We start from the raw sequence: 19,246 nt of genomic DNA on the forward strand, positions 1-19,246 counted from the left end.
ATAGGTAAAAAATATATAAGTTTGAAATTGTACTAGTAAATATTCACTGAAGTAACACATAAACCTTTGGTAAAGATGGAAGCAAATATTCAGCCAGCGGAGTGCCTTGGTCATGCTTTGACGTAGCAGATATTTGAATAAAATGGTGTCACCCAGGTTGATGTTGCTCACCGTTGGGGTGAATCTCTTATGTCTCCTTATCCCTGCTTAGTAAGAGTGGTCCCAGTCACAGGCTTTATCTGTCGACTTGATGGGGTTTAATATCTGTAATATTATTGTTCATCTTTCAGGTGGCTCTATGGAGGGGGAGGAACCTGCAGATGTATCAACGGTTAAATGTTTTCAAAGAATTGTGACTGAAAAAAAGTAAAATTCTTTCAGGTTTATATGTTCATGCAAGTGAAATTTGTTCAGTGTAAGAACAGTGTGTATCTTTGTCTTTTTTTTTTTAAATTTTTTATTTTTCACACCATAAATCACAATAGCCATGATATACACTTTTTCTTTTCCACACATTTACAGTGACTTTTTCTCCCTCCCCCCTCCCTCCTCCCAAGCCACCCCCCCATCCCTCCCCCCTCTCATCCATTTTAGTTATACAATCTAGGTTGCATTAATTCAGTTAGACAATGTTGTCATTCAACAAAAATACACCAGAAATTCTACTGAGTCCATTTTTTTCTTCTCTTCTCCTTCCATCAACTTAGGTAATGTTTGTTCCCGGTAGGTTTTCGCTATTGTATTTAATGTAAGGCTCCCATACTTGTTCGAATATTTCAATATTATTTCTTAAACTATATGTTATTTTTTCTAATGGAATACATTTATTCATTTCTATATACCATTGTTGTATTTTCAAATTATCTTCCAATTTCCAGGTTGACATAATACATTTTTTTGCTACAGCTAGGGCTATCTTAACAAATCTTTTTTGTGCATCCTCCAAGTCAATTCCAAATTCTTTATTTTTTATGTTACTTAGGAGAAAGATCTCTGGATTCTTTGGTATATTGTTTTCTGTTATTTTATTTAATATCTGATTGAGATCATCCCAAAATTTTTCTACTCTCTCACATGTCCAGATTGCATGAATTGTTGTTCCCCTTTCTTTTTTACATCGAAAACATCTATCAGATACTGTTGGGTCCCATTTATTTAACTTTTGCGGTGTAATGTATAGTCTGTGTAACCAATTATATTGTATCATACGCAGCCTCGTATTTATTGTATTTCTCATCGTTCCAGAGCATAACTTCTCCCATGTTTCCTTTTTTATCTTTATATTTAAATCTTGTTCCCATTTTTGTTTAGTTTTACCATTTGTTTCCTCATTTTCCTTTTCTTGCAGTTTAATATACATATTTTTTATAAATCTTTTGATTAACATTGTATCTGTAATCACATATTCAAGGTTACTTCCCTCTGGTAAACTCAAGTTGCTTCCTAATTTATCTTTCAAGTAGGATCTCAGTTGGTAATATGCCAGCGCTGTATCTCCCGTTATATTGTACTTATCTCTCATTTGTTCAAAGGATAAGAATCTACTTCCTGAAAAACAATTTTCTATTCTTTTAATCCCTTTTTTTTCCCATTTTCTAAAGGCAAGGTTGTCTATTGTAAAAGGGAGTAGCTTATTTTGCGTCAATATTAGTTTTGGTATTTGGTAATTTATTTTATTTCTTTCTACATGTATCTTCTTCCATATATTGAGGAGATGGTGTAATACTGGAGAAGTTCTATGTTGTTGTATCTTTGTCTTTTCAACTGTTTATTCTTAATGAGGATGCATTAATTAGGCATCATGAGAGAAAGTCTCAAGCAACCAGAAAATACACTTATCTGATATCTACCCATACCCATTAGTGCCGGATACCAGGGGTTTTACTTTACTGTGGTCCATTCCTCAAACTTGGAGAAGTTAGTCAGCCTTGATCCAAAATGGTTACTTGAGAAGAACGTGGCTTCAGCCACAGATAATTTGAACCCATGAGTTCCCACAAAATGCAGAACTGTTTCAGTAATGTTGATTGAGCAGGAACCCAGGGGTTCTCTTTCTCCTTTAGAATATTGACATTGAATCTTTTCTATCTGCCATAGGGGCAAATAAGGTTTTGGCTTATCCATCTTATCTCTGTTGAGTGCTTAACTGAACAACAAACACAATACATTTTAAGTCACTCAGAGGCTCCAATAGCACAAACTTAGAAGAGCAGCTCTTTGATGGCACACTGTGATTAGTATTTAAACTATGTAATGGCAGCCTAGATAATTTTTAAATTATTCAGTTGTTGCATAAACTTCACATTGCCTTGTAGCACAATATTAGGAGTTAAAAGTGTGCATTCCTCATCCATCAGCCATGCATTGCATGTTGGAAGTCAAGATTGAGAGTAATCTTAAAGTGAGGCAACAAGTGTGCTAGCCCCTGCATCTGATAGTAGGACACCAATACCCCTGAGTATAAAACCCTGCAAAAGGTAGCGTTACGAGCCCAGAGGACCCCAAAACCCAGTAGCAATAGATATTCACCACGACAAATGGTTACTTAAACAAAAGTTGCTTTTAATTATCTTTAAACATGAAAACAGAATCAAACTTTAACTTATTACTATTAACTAACCTAACTTAACCCCCTTCTAATTCTAAGCACGCATGTATGTAATGTGTGTATAAGTTCAGAAAAGTTCCTTGATTCACAGTCCAATTTCACTTCTTATTCCTTCAAGTTTACTGGTTGCAGGCAATTCTTACACTGTGCACAGAATTTAACATTTATGAAGTTCACCAGGCTTTGGTGCTTGAAAGGTAAATGGTTACCACTCAGGAAAGTTCCTGTTGGTTTTCAGAGAGAGATTTGTGGTTCACTGGACACCCACAACTGATTCTTTGTAACCAGCCACTTCAGAGCCTTGCCGAAGATACTTGCACCATCAGGGTTTTCCAGATGATAACCTCTTTCTTTCAGGTCACCACAGAGTTCCTTTTTGTTTCTCTTATTTTAAGTGAAACATTAGGCAGCCAGTCCTCTCCTCTTGTATGGACCACAAAGGCTTTGACTAGGCTGAACTAAGCACTCACAACCTGTCTTCCAAATGGGGTTTTTCCACAAACTTTCCAGCTTGTCCTGTTCCAGTCCCAGTGGCTGCCGCTGACTGTAGCACTTCAGAACTGAATTCTCTCTCTCTCTCTCTCTCTCTCTCTCTCTAGAACATCAAGCTCCACTCCAGAGAGTCTGTGGCCTGACAAGTTCTTTCATCTGTTGCCTTTTTGTAAACAGTCATCCATTAGTGAAGTCTCTTGGGCACTCTCCAAAGCTTTTGTAAAGGCTCTTGGAGCCAGCCTGTTTAGCATGAGTAGAGCTCCAGTATTTTAAATAAGATCTTTTTTAAAGTGTTTGCATGTGACCTACACTAAAAAAAAAACCTGCCCCAATTTATCTCCCAAAAACATATCTGTAATTTGTCACAGTAGCGGGGGCAGCCCAGGACATTACAGGCAAAACTCTTCCCACCGAGACCATCTGCCAGGAACGCTGCCGTTGGAGAGTAGCGGGGTAACATTAAGGACCCACTCCATCCAGCATACGTTCTTGCTGCTGCCATCAGGAAAGAGGTATCGGTGTCACAAGACTTGCACCACCAGGTTCAGGAACAGCTGCCTCCCCTCCACCATCAGACTTCTCAACAACAAACTCAATCAGGGACTCATCTAATGACTTTTACTTGTGCATTTTATTGATTTTTAAAAAAATTCTCTCTGTATTACACGGACAGTTTGTTTACATTTCTTTATTTGTTAACATGTGAACGTTGAGTCAGTTTTTTTCTTTGCACTGATGGTAAGTGATAATTCTGTCTCACCTGCAGGAAAAAAGATACTCAAGGTTGTATGTGATGTCATGCATGTATTTAGACAATAAATCTGAAATCATTGGAATGTGATGCCTGAATTCAACATTAAACTAGGGCAGGTTTTCCACGTTGTTTTTTTTTGGGAAACAGAATTTAAAAAAAAATATTTTGGGCTTGATATTTCTCTTTTTTTTGCAATAATTGCAAGCATAAAGTTAAAAAAAAAGTTGAAATTGATAATGGGTTGATATGAAATTGGCATCGTCTAACTTGATAGAGATACTTTTTTTCAGTGGAAGTCGGCTGAAGTTTTGATTTTGAACTTTCAGATCAACATTGCTGAAATGCTTGGTTAAGGTTGAGCAACATTGCCTCATCTTTTTGAAGCCTTTTTGCAGTTCTAATTCTCTTTCTGTTGGATGTTCCAGTTTAAAATTATGGGATTATAATTTGTGTTTTAACATAACAACATCAACACGATAGCTCATTATTTATATTGTTTGGCACTATTTTATCCTTGACAAGGATGAGATTTCATTTTGAAATGTTCTGTTTTCCTCAATGCATGTCTGAAGGAAGGAACCTATGCCATTATGCAATGCAAAATTTTAGGGTGGTGAAATTTGTATGACCTAATTTGCAAAAAATATTTACAAGGTCATATGTATATAAGAAATTAAATCCCGAAGAGAAAAGTGATCCAACAATGTCTAATGAAGGAATTAAAAGATATTTATAGAACTATAGATGCAGCTTATAACGTTACTGAAGAAAGGAGAAAAGTTAATGATTGGGAAGATAATTGCATTCAGCAAAAGGTAACTAAGAAATTAAGAGAGAATTGGAGCACAGATTAAGAAGCAGTCAAGTAGTGAAAACAGATGTGTTTTTTTAATCAAAAGGTGGATTACTTCAGGTAATGCTAGTTTCCATGGTACAAAATAAAACTCATCAGTATTTAGTAAAAGCACATGCTGGAGAAACTCAGCAGGTCTCCAGACTTTGGTGTTTTATTTTGTCATATTATGGATATGGTTGGGTCTGGACTTCAGCATGTATATTTTTATATCTACAACTGAGATGAAGGAACTAAGTGGAATGTAACCTCATTAGTTGTTCAGAGTAATTGCTGTAGAAGATTAAATAAAGCGATGAAGGGAAAACAGACAAAATGGGGAAAGTGGTGGCAAATGGGATTCAATGCAAGCAAATGTTAAAAACAGAGCAGTTAGATTATAATAATATCATTCAATGAAATGTCGTGTCCATTGGGATATGGAAGTACAGTTTTGGAAATGTTGGAAAAGTTGACGTGCAGGTACTACTAAGGGTTTGGAAGGTAAATTGTATGTTAGTCTTTATTATCATGGGATTGTAGCATACAAACAGAGAAGTTGGCGTGATTTCATAATACTTTGTTGACACAAGTCTCGTCTTGAGCATTAGCTAAAAAGTCTGCCTGGATGCATGCTTCTGTGCTGGAAACTTGGAATAAATCCCATTAACTAGTGGAGTTGTTCTCGTGAACCGGTGCAGACTCGAAAGGCCGACATGGCCTGTTTCTGCTCTGTAAATGGTTATGTGGTTAATTGCTAACTATTGATTACTACTTGAGGTGGCGCAACGTAGCATGCAGCAGCCTCTCTCAGATTGTTAGATTATTTAAATGTTTTACACAGCATGTAATATGGTTATTGGATGCAACTACAGCCTCCAGTATTTAATGATATTCAGAAACTCTTCTAACCTCCAGGAAGATCTGTGGGTCAAACTGGCAACCACAGGCTGCTGCAGGGACTAGGCCTTAAGGCCTTGGAATTGTGGAGAAAATGAAATTGGTGCACAAGGTTGAGGAAGCGCAGTTAGTGAGCAGGGGTTTGCGCTAGGTTGAGAATAAACCCCTGCCATCCGGCCCTCCCGTCCATCCTGCTTGCTAATGTCTGTTCACTAGAGAACAAAATGGACCATATCTGACTCCAGAGGTCTGCGCAGCCTGAGTACAGGGACTGCTGTATTTTGGTCTTCGCTGAAACGTGGCTCAGTGACAGAGTCCTGGATGTCGTCATTCAGCTGGGTGGGCTCACTTTATTTCCGGATGACAAATGCTACTTTGTGTGGTAAAGTCCATGGTGGTGACTTGTGTGCTTACATCAACACAGAATGGTGTAAGGACTGCTCAGCACTGGTGGAATTTGTGACTGTCAGATGTAGACCATTTTATCGACTGCGGAAATTTATCATGGTCCTCATAGTTGGAGTGCACATGCCCCCTCCACCCCCAGCACTAACACTAATGAGGCAATTTGAGAACTATGGGTCTATAAGCGAACTGCAGACTGCACACCCTGATGGTCTGTTTATTATTCCTGGGGATTTCAACCAGACAAACCTCAAGTCAGGGCTACCTAAATTCCATCAATATGGACTCTTCTGCGAGAGGGGCGAATGCGTTGGACGTTGTGTGTACGAACATTTCCGACGCATATTGGGTGGAGCTCTGCCCCCACCTCAGATACTCAGACCACGTTTTCTGTAATGCTAACACCAGCAAACAGACGCTTGTCAGCCACTCCAGATCAGTTCTGAAGCAAGTTAAAACCTGGCCAGCAGGAGCCATCCATGCACTTCAGGACTGCTTTGAATGTACTGACTGGCAAATGTTCAAGGAGTCAGCAACCGATGATGACTGCATCAACCTGGAGGAGTATACAGGATCAGTGAGTAGTTACATGAGTAAATATACTGACGATGTCACTGTGCCCAAGACCATAACTTCTAATCAGAAGCCTTGGATAACTATGGAAGTTCGTGTGCTGCTGAGGAACCGAGTCTCTGCCTTCAAAGCGGGAAACAAGGTATTGTGAGAGCCAAGCTGCCTAAGGCCATCAGGGAGGCAAAGCATGCACACGCCCAGCTAATTCATAGTCACTTTCAGGACACGCAGCACTTGTGGAAGGGCATTCAAGATATCACCAACCACAAGACTACACCATCTGCTTGCGTTGACTTGCTTTTCTCCCAGATGCACTGAATGACTTCTACATGCATTTAAAGGCAAAAAATGAGGTGGCGGTGAAGAAGACCACCTCTCCTTCAAATGATCAGGTGCTGTGTCTTACAGTGGCCGATGTGAGGAGTGTTAGGCAAAGTCAACCCATGGAAAACTGCTGGTCCGGTTAACATTTCCAGCAGAGGACTCGGGGTGAGCCGATATCTTTAACATCTCCCTGAGCAGCGCCATGGTTCCAACGTGCTTCAAAGCCGCCACCATTGTCCCCGTACTGAAGAAGTCATCTGTGTCCTGCCTCAAAGACTACTGCCCTGTCACCCTTATCTCTACCATCATGAAGTGCTTTGAGAGTCTCATCATGGGGCACATCAAGCTCCTGCTGTCCCCCTCACTCGATCCCCTGTTCGCATACAGATCCAACCACTCTACGGATGATGCCATCGCCACCACCCTTCATCTAGCCCTCACCCACATGGAAAATAAGGACACGTATTTATTTTGAATGCTGTTTATCGACTTCAGTTCGGCATTCAACACGATCATACCTCAGTCCCTGAAAAGGAAGTTGAGCCTGCTGGGTCTAAACACCTCCCTCTGCGATTGGATTCTTGACTTCCTCACGAGGAGACCTCAGGCTGTCCAGACTGGACGGAAACAGCACTTTTTTGGGGGAAAATTTTTATTTTTCATTTGCATCAATACATACATATAATTCTTCATCATACAATGTAATAAAAATGATGCAAAATGATACATATAACTTTTTTTCTTTTTATCCCCCTCCCTTCCCCAGAGAGAAAAAAGAAAAAAAACACCTGAATTTATTTATCATTCACTCTTCATATATTCCTAACATATTATTCTATCCTGTACATATTAATTGGGAGGAGTGGTATTATGGACGATGTGCATGGACTTTTATTGATAAAATCCATATATGGTTTCCAAATCGTATAAAAATTCTCAGGTTGATTCCTTAAATTATAAGTAATCTTTTCCAATGGTATACAATTATGAATTTCCATAAGCCGTAAATGGCACTTCTAAGACCATTACACTGGGGGTTGGTGGGGGAGGGGGTAAGAGGCAGGGCTGCGTGATTAGTCGATTGCTGTTCTGATTCATGACTGCACAACAAAACACAACTCAAACCACATCATCAGGTTCTCTGATGATGGGTCTTATCAGCAAGAATGATGAGTCAGCGTATAGAGATAAGGTGCAGTCACTAACAGACAGGTGCAGAGCCAACAACCTGCATCAGAATGTTAATAAAGCAAAAGAGATTGCTGTTGACTTCAGGAGGGCCCAGGGGGAGAATCACTCTCCACTGACAGCTCTGCCATTAAGGTCGTCAAGAGTACCAAGTTTCACGGTGTGCGCTTGGAGAATCTCACCTGGTCCCTCAACACCAGCTCCGTAGCCAAGAAAGCCCAGTAGTGCCTCTACTTCCTGCGAAGGCTGAGGAAAGTTCATCTTCCATCCTCCCTACATTCTACAAAGGATATTTTGAGAGCATTCTGAGCAATTGCATCACCGCCTGGTTTGGAAACAGTACCACCTCAGACCATAAGACCCTGCAGAGGATAGTGGAGTCAGCAGAGAAGAATTTTGGGGCCTCTCTTCCTACCATCTACAACACATGATGCTTCCGGAAGGGCAAATAATATTGTGTATGACTCCACACACCCCTCTTGTAAACTTTTGTCCCTCTGCCATCTGGAAGGAGGTACCATAGCATTCAGGACCACACATCCAGATTGTGCAACAGTTTTTTTTCCCCCAAGCCATCAGGTTCCTCAATTCCTAGAACATAAGTATACTAGTATATAATGGATTTTTATTGTATAATGACTTAATATTTAATTCCTATTCATGTAAATCTGCTCTCTGGTCTTGGAGGATTGTTGTCTTTACTGTGCATTGCATGAGTAGTCCATGGTATGAACAACAAATAAAAGTGATGACTTGAATTTGTTACATCAAGAAATCTTTGGGATTGCAAAACTATGTGCAGCCAAACAGAGAGGGGGACAGCAGTTTCCATCATGAAATAACTGGAAGGGACGAGAAAAACCTTAAGATTGTTGGTGGTCTGCCAGAACATTTTGGGGGGGGGGGGGGGGCACTGTTTTGATTCCTCATCAGAAGCCTATTAGCCATGGTGCTGAATCCCACATCTTGGCACAGAGTAGCTGCACTGCCCAACACTGGCCCTTACACCAAGCCTTGGGGCAATTTATTGCTGGGAGAAGCACCAGATTCCCAGCACCGTGTTACTGGCACAGCAACACTAATGTTGTGCATCTCTCTACACAAGATGTTATAATGACTTTATTCAGTGCTAATCTCATTGACTTTCCTGTTCCTGAGAACATAACCTAAGTGCTAAAAAAAAACATACCCATGTATGTTGCACAATGTGATGGGTCTCCAAACTAGCTGCCATGAATGATTTGAAAGATCAGATTTTACATTAATAGAACACATTTTTTATACATGCATTCTAAATGAAAGCCAAATCTGTGGACAAATGGCAGTCCCAACAAAAATGGTTGGCTACAGAAACTCTCATATTTCATAAGTACCTCAGAAATGTATTGTTTGCAATTTAATTATTTTCACTTTAATTATTTTTCACTAGCAAGGGCACCGTTTATTGCCCATTCTTAATTTTCCATGAGAAAATAATGAGTTGCTGTCTTCTCCGTTACAGTCATTCTGGTAAAGTTGCTTCTGTAGTGCTGTTGAGTCTGTTTAGTGATGTTGAGAATGAAAATGTAGCCACGCGTATCTTAATCAAGATGGTATGCACCTTTGACAGGAGCTTGATGCTGTCCCATGTACAGTAAAATCTCTATTATCTGGAATTCAAGCAACTGGCAAAAAAAAATGCAGAAAATAAATGGGTTAAAAATACTGAAGTTTCAAATTGGCACATCTCCCAGTTAGTTCACTGATCACACAACACCCTATCGAAAAATTAACTTCTCCAGCATCTACCTATCCCCATAGGTGCTGCTGGATACGAGGGGTTTTACTGTATTGTTTTTGCCAATAGTTTTTTGGGTTTGGAAGGTGCTGTTGAGGCAGTCAAAAAGAGTAATTACAGTGCACTTTGGGTTCTGAGGACAAGGTTTTTACAATGGTGAATGATAAATGGAAACCACTGCCAGAGGAGGTGGTGGAATCTGATAAAATTATTGCTTTTAAGAGAATTTTAGATAGGCAAGGCATAGAAAGTTATGTTCCTGACAGGAGCAAATAGAATCAGTGTTGATGAGCAAAAAGGTTGCCATGGATGTAGAAAGTCAAAGGGCCGGTTTCTATATAGTACAATATTCTGCAGGAATATGTGACAGTTAAAATAGTTTGTTAATATTGCATCACCTTTCCTACAAACCCTCTTCTTGATTTATACTTTCTACTACAGAATGTCTTTGCACCTCTCCCACTAGTGACTTCATTTTTTATCCAAGCCAGGTTTTGTATCTTTAACTGATGAGTTGACATGCCTCAATAATGCACTGATTTTATCCTTTGTAGACAGACCTGCTCCGTCTCCTTTTCCATTCTCCAATCCTTCTGAAATACCAAATTTTTGCTGAGTATATTCAGTTGCTAACCGTGCCCGAGTCAAGGCAATCAGGTCAGAATCCCGAATTGCACGGACTCAAAACATAGTGATCATTGAACCATAGACCATTACAGCACAGAAAACAGGGCACTCGGCCCTTCTAATTTGTGCGGAACTATTATTCTGCCTCATCCCACTGACCTGCACCCAGTCCCTATCCCTCCATCCGCTCCCATCCACGCACCTATCCAACATTTTCTCAATTGTTAAAATCGAGCCCGCATTCACCACTTCAGCCGGCAGCTCGTTCCACACTCCCACCCCTCTCTGTGAAGAAGTTCCCCCTCATGTTTTCCCCTTTGACCCTTAACCCATGTCCTCTGGTTTTGTAACTCACTTAACCTCAGTGGAAAATTCTTGCTGAGATTTATTCTGTCTCATAATTTTGTAAATCTCATTTTTCTCCACTCCAGGGACTCCAGGTCCTCACTGGTCTAACCTTGTATTTAACCTGGTCTCTCACTTGATGAGTTCAAAAAACGTCGTGTTCTCTGTTGGACACATAAAACGTGAGAAAGAACTTTGCATTGTTTGCAGCTCTTGTCGAGTGTTGTTTTGTGGCAGTCTCTCACTTGCAACTGGAGATTTTAGATACAAACTCTGCAGTGTGTGAGGATTGTTATTTCATTTAAAGCATAATTTAGACAGCAATTTGAATGTCGGAAAACTTTCCAAGGTGCATCTCTCCGGCATAAGGAAAACAGATGCTGTACCACAGAGGGAGCAATTAGCAAGAAGGACTGAAATCTTCTCGCGTCAATGAAGGATTCATAATAAATATGAACTTTCAGTTTAATATTGTGCATACCATATTTATGGACTGTTGAATAAAATAAATAGATATTGTGGTTCTCTTCCTGCAGAATATTATTATGGCATTTTCAGAACTCTGAAATCAATCTTATCAGGAAGACTGACTAAACTGAATCTTTTTTTATGGGAAAGGAAAAGGGATGATCTGATGGTGTCTTACTGTGGGTAAATAGCATTTTCCTTTCCTCCACTAATTGGAAGGAATCACAAACATAAAGTTGGTGATAGATTTGGAAACTAATTACATATTCAAGGTTTGTAGATAAAAGGAAGGTTGGAGATAGAAGTTTATGAGACTGATGAGATTGTCAGAGCAATGGAAGTGGAAAATGTTAACATGGGTACCCAGGATGTTTTCATGGTCTGCATCAGGGTCTTGACTTCCTCGGCCCCAGAGGCAAACTTCAAGTTGCTGTTGCTTTTGAGTTTGTGCGTTGTAAGTTACTGATGGGTCTCGATTGGAATTAATGCGTACAAAGATTCTTTCTAAACATCCATTTTCATTTTAATTAAAAATGGCAACCCAGTGAGGAACGAATATAAATGCAAATAAGAATGGGGTAGAGTGTAGTTTTGTCAATCATGCTCTGCTGTGAGCCATTGGAAGTGGAATGTGCTACTGTTGTAAACAGGATCTGATACCTTCTTTTCCTTTGATAACCATTCAGCTTCACCCTATTATCTTCAGTCCCCATCAGGAGCAAATTAAACACGCCCTCTGGCAGCTTATAATTGAATGCTTAAGGTAACTGAAATTCACTAAGCCTTTTGCTCTCTGCAGCTGTCTCTAATGGCTGCCTGAGGTTTTAGATTGTGAGATTCTACAAAGAGCGGCACAGATAGTGTAGCGTTTAGCGCAACGCTGATACAGCGCCAGAATTAGGACCGGGGGTTGAATTCTGTGCTGTCTGTATGGTGTTTGTACATTCTCCCTGTGTTTGCATGGGTTTTCCCTGGGTGTTCCAGTTTTCACCCACCCTTTAAAATGTACTGGGGGTTGTAGGTCAGTTGGGGGTAATTTGGCGGCATGGGCTCATGGGCCAAAAGGGCCTGTTACCGGGCTGTATGTTTAAATTTAACATCTAAAAAAAATTATACAATATTTATTAGATAAGGTTTAGGGTGAAACATGATAGGCTGCAGATGCTGTGATTGTAGTAAACACACTGAAATGCTGGAGGAACTCAGCCGGTCTTTCCATCATTCATAGGAGACAAAGATATATTGCCGACGCTTCAGGCCTGAGCCCTTCTTCAAGGAAAAAATCAGGGTTTTCCCATTTAAGGGAATGTTCAGACGTTTAGAGTGAGGAATTAGTCACTTGCATTTGACAACTATTTTCTTTCTTTGAGTGTTTCAGCCAGATTTTAAAAACACAATAACCCCAGTGAGAGGGCACATTGGAAAAAGTCATGATCAACAGATAATTAATGTACGATGATTTTTGTTTTGTAGACATTGAAAATGTTGTTCTAGTAAATGGGACCCTCTAGTTAATATGTTGGTGTATTATGGAAGCGCACGAATCCTTTCACTGAATTGTTGGTTCTTTAAAAGCAGTCAATTTGGTCTCCTTCACCTGCTCTTTGCTTAGCCCACCTCACTGACAAAAGACAAAGGAGGAAAAACCCAACACCCAACCCCAACCCACCAATTTTCCCTTGCAACCGCTGCAACCGTGTCTGCCTGTCCCGCATCGGACTTGTCAGCCACAAACGAGCCTGCAGCTGACGTGGACATTACCCCTCCATAAATCTTCGTCCGCGAAGCCAAGCCAAAGAAAGAAGAATTGTTTCGATGCAGCTCCATCCCAGCTCCTAACCCTTGTGAACAGAAGGATGGGAGGAAGACAATATTCTACAATATAACACTTGACGACAATTTTTTATTTACAAAAGGTTTGCTTCCTGATTCCTGGGGCCTTTTATAATGTTGGGTGCCTTTAATAGTTTCTCTAAACCTGGCCAGTAAATAGAGTAAAAGCTTGGCCCTGCACTCCAGTATCCAGCTGGTGTAGGCATAATTACCATTTATACAGCAAATCTGGAAGCTGTTAGATGAACAAACCAATTTTCATTGAGGTTTTATGTCCTCTTTAAGTCTCTGCCAGCATCCGCTGCTTTTGAGAGGGACTACAGAGGTAGAATGCTTCAGTTGACATTCCTTCAGGATATTCTAAAATGCTTTACATCTAATGAAGTGCTTTAAAGAACTATGCATGTTGTAAGGATTTCATCCACTAATGGCTTTCTTCCAAATCGAAGAAGAAATAACTCCCTGCATCTGACTAGTCATTACTGCAGTGAGTCATTGCACAAGAAACCAGCATGATGAATATGTCTATGTGTTGTATTTGCAGTTATCTTTTATTTGTGCATCACCCTTGCACATAATTAAGCAAAAAGATATGTAATAACACAGATGGGAACATCTGAGTTGGGATCCAGGAATCTGAACTTGTGCTGTGTTGTGCATTGGTGTATTTTGTCCTGGTAGAAATGTTGTTCCTTTAGTAGGGCTTATAGTATCACAGTGGTGCAACTAATGGTACTGCTGTCTCATGGCTCCAATCAGATCAGGTATCATTGTGTGAAGTTTGCGTGTTTCTCCCTGTAATTGTGAACATTTCCACAGAGGGCTTCAATTTTCTCCCACATCCCAAAGATGTGTGGGTTGGTAGGTCAATTTACCCTTGTTGATTTGAACTTTTTGGATGACTGATAGAAACTGGGAAGGTTGGAGTTGACAATAATATGGGCCAGAGTGGGATTAATGTAAAAATGGGGGCTTGATAATCAGAATGTTCTCAGATGTTGTACCGTGCCCCTTTTTTTGTAGCTTTATGCTAGCTTTTCTCATGGAATCTCAGAAACGCGTCTTGAAAATGGAGGCCATTTGGCCCAATATACAGACCAGCTCAAAGTGGAAATGAGGCTGATTCCGCTAACTCTTAGCCCATTGCTTTTGTAAGTTGTAATTGCAATATTTTTTTAACTGAATGTGTCAGAATCCTCCACACTTCCAGGCAGCGTTTAATCCTTCCTTGACTTTTGATTGAGGTAATATTTCTTCAATATCCCTCTAATTATTCATGCAATTAATTTATATCTGCTATTGTCCTTTCTGCAGTGAGAAATTGGTAATTTCTGCTTGACCTGTCAAGGTCTTTCATAATTTTATACATCTTAATATATCTTGGTAACCTTTCTTCCAAAGGAAATAATGCTAGCCAAGCTGGGCTTTCTTTATAACTATAATTCTCCACCCTTGGCAGCATGCTCACAAATCTCTTCTACACTATTTCTAATGCTGTAACATTGCTGCTGTTGTGAAGTTTTCAAAACCCTGGACAAAATTAACATAGCAGTTAGCTCAATGCTGTGACAGCGTCAGTGAATCCTATGCTCTCTGTAGGAGTTTGTATGTTCTTCCCACATTTGTGTGGGTTTTCCCCCCAAAGGCTCAGGTTTCCTCCCACCAAAACCAACCAGGTGTTGTAGGTCAATTGGGTGGCACGGGCTCGTGGGCCGAAACGGCCTGTTACCGTGCTGTATGTCTAAATTTAAAATGAGAACTTATAAATCAGATTGCACGAACCCAGTTATCAGGATTAATAGTTGTGAAAAAAAATCTTAAGCAGAAAATATAAAGCAGAAGATTATACTGAACAACAGATTTGCAGATTATTTTTTTCATTACTCAAGAAAGCTGGATAAAATTTCAGCAGAATTATCGAACTTTGGTGCTGTCAGCCTCCAATGCCTGATGTGACTTACAGCGAGTAACTGTTTTGTCTCAGTGGCCACAAAGACAATGAAGCAGCATTGTTCGCTGTAAACATGGACACATTAAAATATAATGGAATCAGCAAATGGAATCAGCACTGTGGGAGATGGATCTCAATGTAAACAAAATTGCCTTCATCAACTTTGGGCTAAGAGTGAAACAGAAAGGTGATGAGCTTTGTTCACAGACGTGAATCTAAATACATTTGAACGTTATGAACACTTTGAGAAAATATTCACGGATTCTGACCTTGATATCCAGAAGGATAGAGTACGTGAAGGCCGAAGCTGTTCAAAGCCCTGATTATACCTCTGGCACACCGTGAGTAGTTTGGGTGCACACACAACGTAGCAAGGAAAACACCATGCATGCAAAGTTGCAGAGAAACAAATCAGTTAGAACAGGGCAAAGATAGCTTAATTTTGCTAGTGTGAGCTTCATTTAAGAGTCCGATAATGGCAGGAAAGAAAATGTTCTTGATTCTGGTTATGTGTGATCTCATACTTGTGCATCTTCTTCCAGTCAAGAGAGTGTTTCAGGGGTTTAATCCAGTGGCTGCTTTTCGAAGTATAGATGGAGTGGATGAAGGGGAGTGGGGAATGCATGATGGGCTGAGCCACATTTGCCACATTTTCTTGTGGTCTCGATTAGAGCAGTTCCTGTACCGCTCAGCAATGCACTCTGACAGGATATTTGCAGTGGTGCTCATAGAAGTTGTTAAGGTCTGTAGGTGGCCGAAGGAAGTGAAGGAGCTGATCATTTTCTTTTGGCCATTGGCTCTATATGTGTGGATCAGGGTGGGTAACTGAAAATGTTGACTCCCTGGAGATTGAGTAAACCTCTACAGTGACCTAAATTCCCTTAAAATCATTTAGACACCATTTATAACTGAAGAATCCAACTGATTGGAAATCTATCTGCCACACTGAAAAGGATTCTGTTCTACTTTGCCAACATTAATATTTTGTGACTTTTTATATCTGAAATAGGATGTCAAGATTCAAAGTCACTATGGTCACAGCTACAGTGATTCGTTGGCACGGAAAAGCCATATTGATGATTACAGCACCTGGGACATCGTCAAAGCCACCCAGTAAGTGCAAGATCATTTTGTAAACCTGTTGTATTTTGATTCGAGACTGATGTTTTTAAAAAAAATTCCGAAAGTTGTTGCAGACATAATATTTCATTTAAATCTAGCTATCTTTCAACTACTAAATCTCATCTTGCATCAAAAATATGAAACTATTCTGGAGTGGCTTCCACCAACATATTTTGCAAATTTATTCAGACAAAGGTTAATGCTGAGGAACAATGGGGCTACTTGGAAAAGTGGCCAAAATCTTAATGGAGAGGTCTCTTTTGATGAAGGTCTTATGGGAGTGGGGCATGCAGAGAGTGAATTGGAGCTGAACAAATTAGAATCAGTGGCAGATAGCACTAAGGGATGTAGGGGTGGATGGTGTTCCTACAATAATGAGGGTTAAATCCTTCAAGGAATTTCACCCTGAAGGTGATGAGCACCTGGAAACAATGCATATCTGCACAAGTGGACAGCAGTGCAGAGGGTCAAGAAATTCCTGGGTGTCAACATCTCCAAGGACCTGTCCTGGGGGCTCCACGTCAATGCAGTCACCAAGAAGGCTTGCCAGTGGCTATTCTTTGTGAGGAGTTTGAGTAGATTTGGTTTGTCACCGAAGACGTTCGAAAACTTCAACAGGTATACCGTGGAGAGCATTCTGACAAGTTGCATCAGTGTCTGGTATGGAGGTGCCAATGCTCAGGACAAGAGAAAACATCAAGGACATCTACAAGAGGCGGTGTCTAAAAAAGCATCCTCTATCCTCAAGGACCCTCACCACCCAGGCCATGGCCTCTTCACTCTGCTACCAACAGGGGGAAAAGGTACAGGAGCCCAAAGATGAGTACTCAGCGACACAAGGACAGCTTCTTTCCCTCCGCCATCAGATTTCTGAATGATCCATGAACCATAGACACTACCTTACTTCGACTTTTTCTTGCACTATTTTTATTTATTTTTGTGAGGTGGTTTTTATAAATGTTTGCACTGGTGATGCAGTCATAAACCAATGAACTTGGTGACATGTTCATGACAATAAATTCTGATTCTGACAAAGAATGGTTGACTGGAGCTTGGTGCGTGTTGGAAGTTAATAAGTTCAGAGTTTGAAAAATGTGTGAAACCTGTAGGCTTTGAAGGTGGTTTGCAGACACTGGGTGAATGAAGTCCGAGGGTAACAAATCTGTGAATAAGTTTCGGTGTCAATGAAGCTTAGTCAGAGATGGAGGCTGGTTATAATATAGAAGTTGGAGATGGATTGGTTCAGGGTTGAATAAAATGTTATGGTTACATCATTGAGAACCATTTGACTAAGTTTTCAAACTTGTTAGGAAGTATTTGTGACATGAGTATTGAAAAATATTTCCGTATTTCAGGTGTTATGAAAAGTGGATCTGATATATTGTTTTATTCAATCGATATTTGATTTAAAATAAAACATAATAACTGGAGAAAGGGTGCAAGGAACGGTGGATGAAGTTGAACTTGGACAAGCATGAAGTGTTACATTTTGGGAAGTTAAACCAGGGCAGAATTTGCATGGTATATGGCAGGACTCTGGAACATGTTGTACACCAGAGAGACCAAGGTTACAGGTCCAATTTCTCAAATGTGGCAACCAAGGTAGATGGTGGAGTAGGCATTGACACACTTGCCTTCATCTGTTAAGGTATTGAATAGATGCATTAGATTGATTTGTGATAGCTGTATAAGATATTGTGAGACCACTTTTGGAGAATTGTGTGCAGTTCTGGTCATCTAGCTAGAGGAAGGATGTCACCAAATTGGAAAGGGTGCAGAAAAAGTTCATGAGAATGTTACTGGCACACAGGGGAGGTGGGGAAGGCGGGGGTGGGGGGGAAACCTGAGTTGAAGGGAAAGATTGAAGATGTTTTTACTGGAGTGTAAGAGACTGTGGGTGACCTTAAAGAGGTGCATAAGATCATGAAGGTGAGAGGGGGGAAAGGTTAAGGGACAACCTTTTCCACACAGTCGGTGGTGGGTATATGGAACAGGTTTCTGGAGGAAGTGGTAGGGGTGGAGTCCATCTAGGCAGGTACATCGATATGAAAGGTTCAGAGGGATATAGGCAAATGGGACTGAGCTTGGGTCAGCAACACTTAGCACCCACAAATTGGGCTGATGGGCCTGTTTCTAGGATTCTGATATGTTTTAAAGGCTATTTTTGCCTACAGATCCACAGGACCCTAAACTGAAAATAATGCAGAGCTCACAGCTTTTAAGAAATCAGCATAAAGCTAAAACGTTGGGACTACTTTTAGGGAGCTTTTGCTGCAGATTATTTAACAGTGGTGTCTCTGGCTCGGGTTGGTTTAAACAGCAGGAGGAGAGAGCTAAGCAGCTTAACATCAATAAATGTTGGAAATTGTGGAAAACGCAACATTCTCAGATAAAGGAAGAACATGTTTAATTTCATCACCTGGTTCTTTAGATCATTCATGATCCATGCACATTTCCATATGATTTATTTATCCCAGTGAACTATGAAGCAAAGACAAATTTTTTACAAAACAATTGTTTTGCTGAATGAATCAGAAATATATCTGCCAGATGCAGAGAGAAACTTGTCCTGCCCTTCCTTCCTCCCAGGCTTCCACCCTCTTTGGCCCCTTTATCACTGTCCCTCAAACGTTAATTATTTTGTGGCCAGGCTTAGAAAAAAAAGTATCAAAATAGCTGAATTTTCTAGCCAATCTAAATGCAGTGGGTGAAATAACAATGGTCTGTATCCACTCAGACTTTGATTGAATCTAACTAAGCTCAAAAGAACAATTCCAATAACCACGAAAGTCTGCAGATACTGTGGTTGAAGTAAAAACCGTTTCTGGAGAAACTCAACTGGTCAAACAGTGGACTTCAGGCCTGAAACATTGGTTACTGATCTTTAGTCTGTGACATAAATTACACTGTTTGACCTACTGAGTTTCTCCAGCAACTGCGTTTTTACTAAGAACAATTCCATTCGAGACAGATTTTCATCCCATCATTAAGGTTAGGTTTAAATGTTGGTCCTTCACTCGGTGCACTGACCCCACTCGTCTTCATTC

General features: G+C 40.3%; 1 protein-coding gene across 7 annotated transcripts in view; it reads left to right on the forward strand.

The window, feature by feature from the left end:
• Positions 1-19,246, forward strand: part of zdhhc17 (zinc finger DHHC-type palmitoyltransferase 17) — a 155,590-nt gene that overhangs the window by 13,016 nt on the left and 123,328 nt on the right. For all 7 annotated transcript variants that reach the window (XR_011346821.1, XR_011346820.1, XR_011346822.1 and 4 more), the window contains exon 2: positions 16,087-16,190. Coding sequence is in view for 1 of the 7 variants with exons in the window: in XM_069904363.1 (XP_069760464.1) it covers positions 16,087-16,190 (104 nt within the window). In the remaining 6 variants the exon portion in view is untranslated. The remainder of the gene's footprint in view (positions 1-16,086; positions 16,191-19,246) is intronic.

Source organism: Narcine bancroftii, chromosome 11 (genome assembly GCF_036971445.1).
Source record: "Narcine bancroftii isolate sNarBan1 chromosome 11, sNarBan1.hap1, whole genome shotgun sequence".
Taxonomy (NCBI): domain Eukaryota; kingdom Metazoa; phylum Chordata; class Chondrichthyes; order Torpediniformes; family Narcinidae; genus Narcine; species Narcine bancroftii.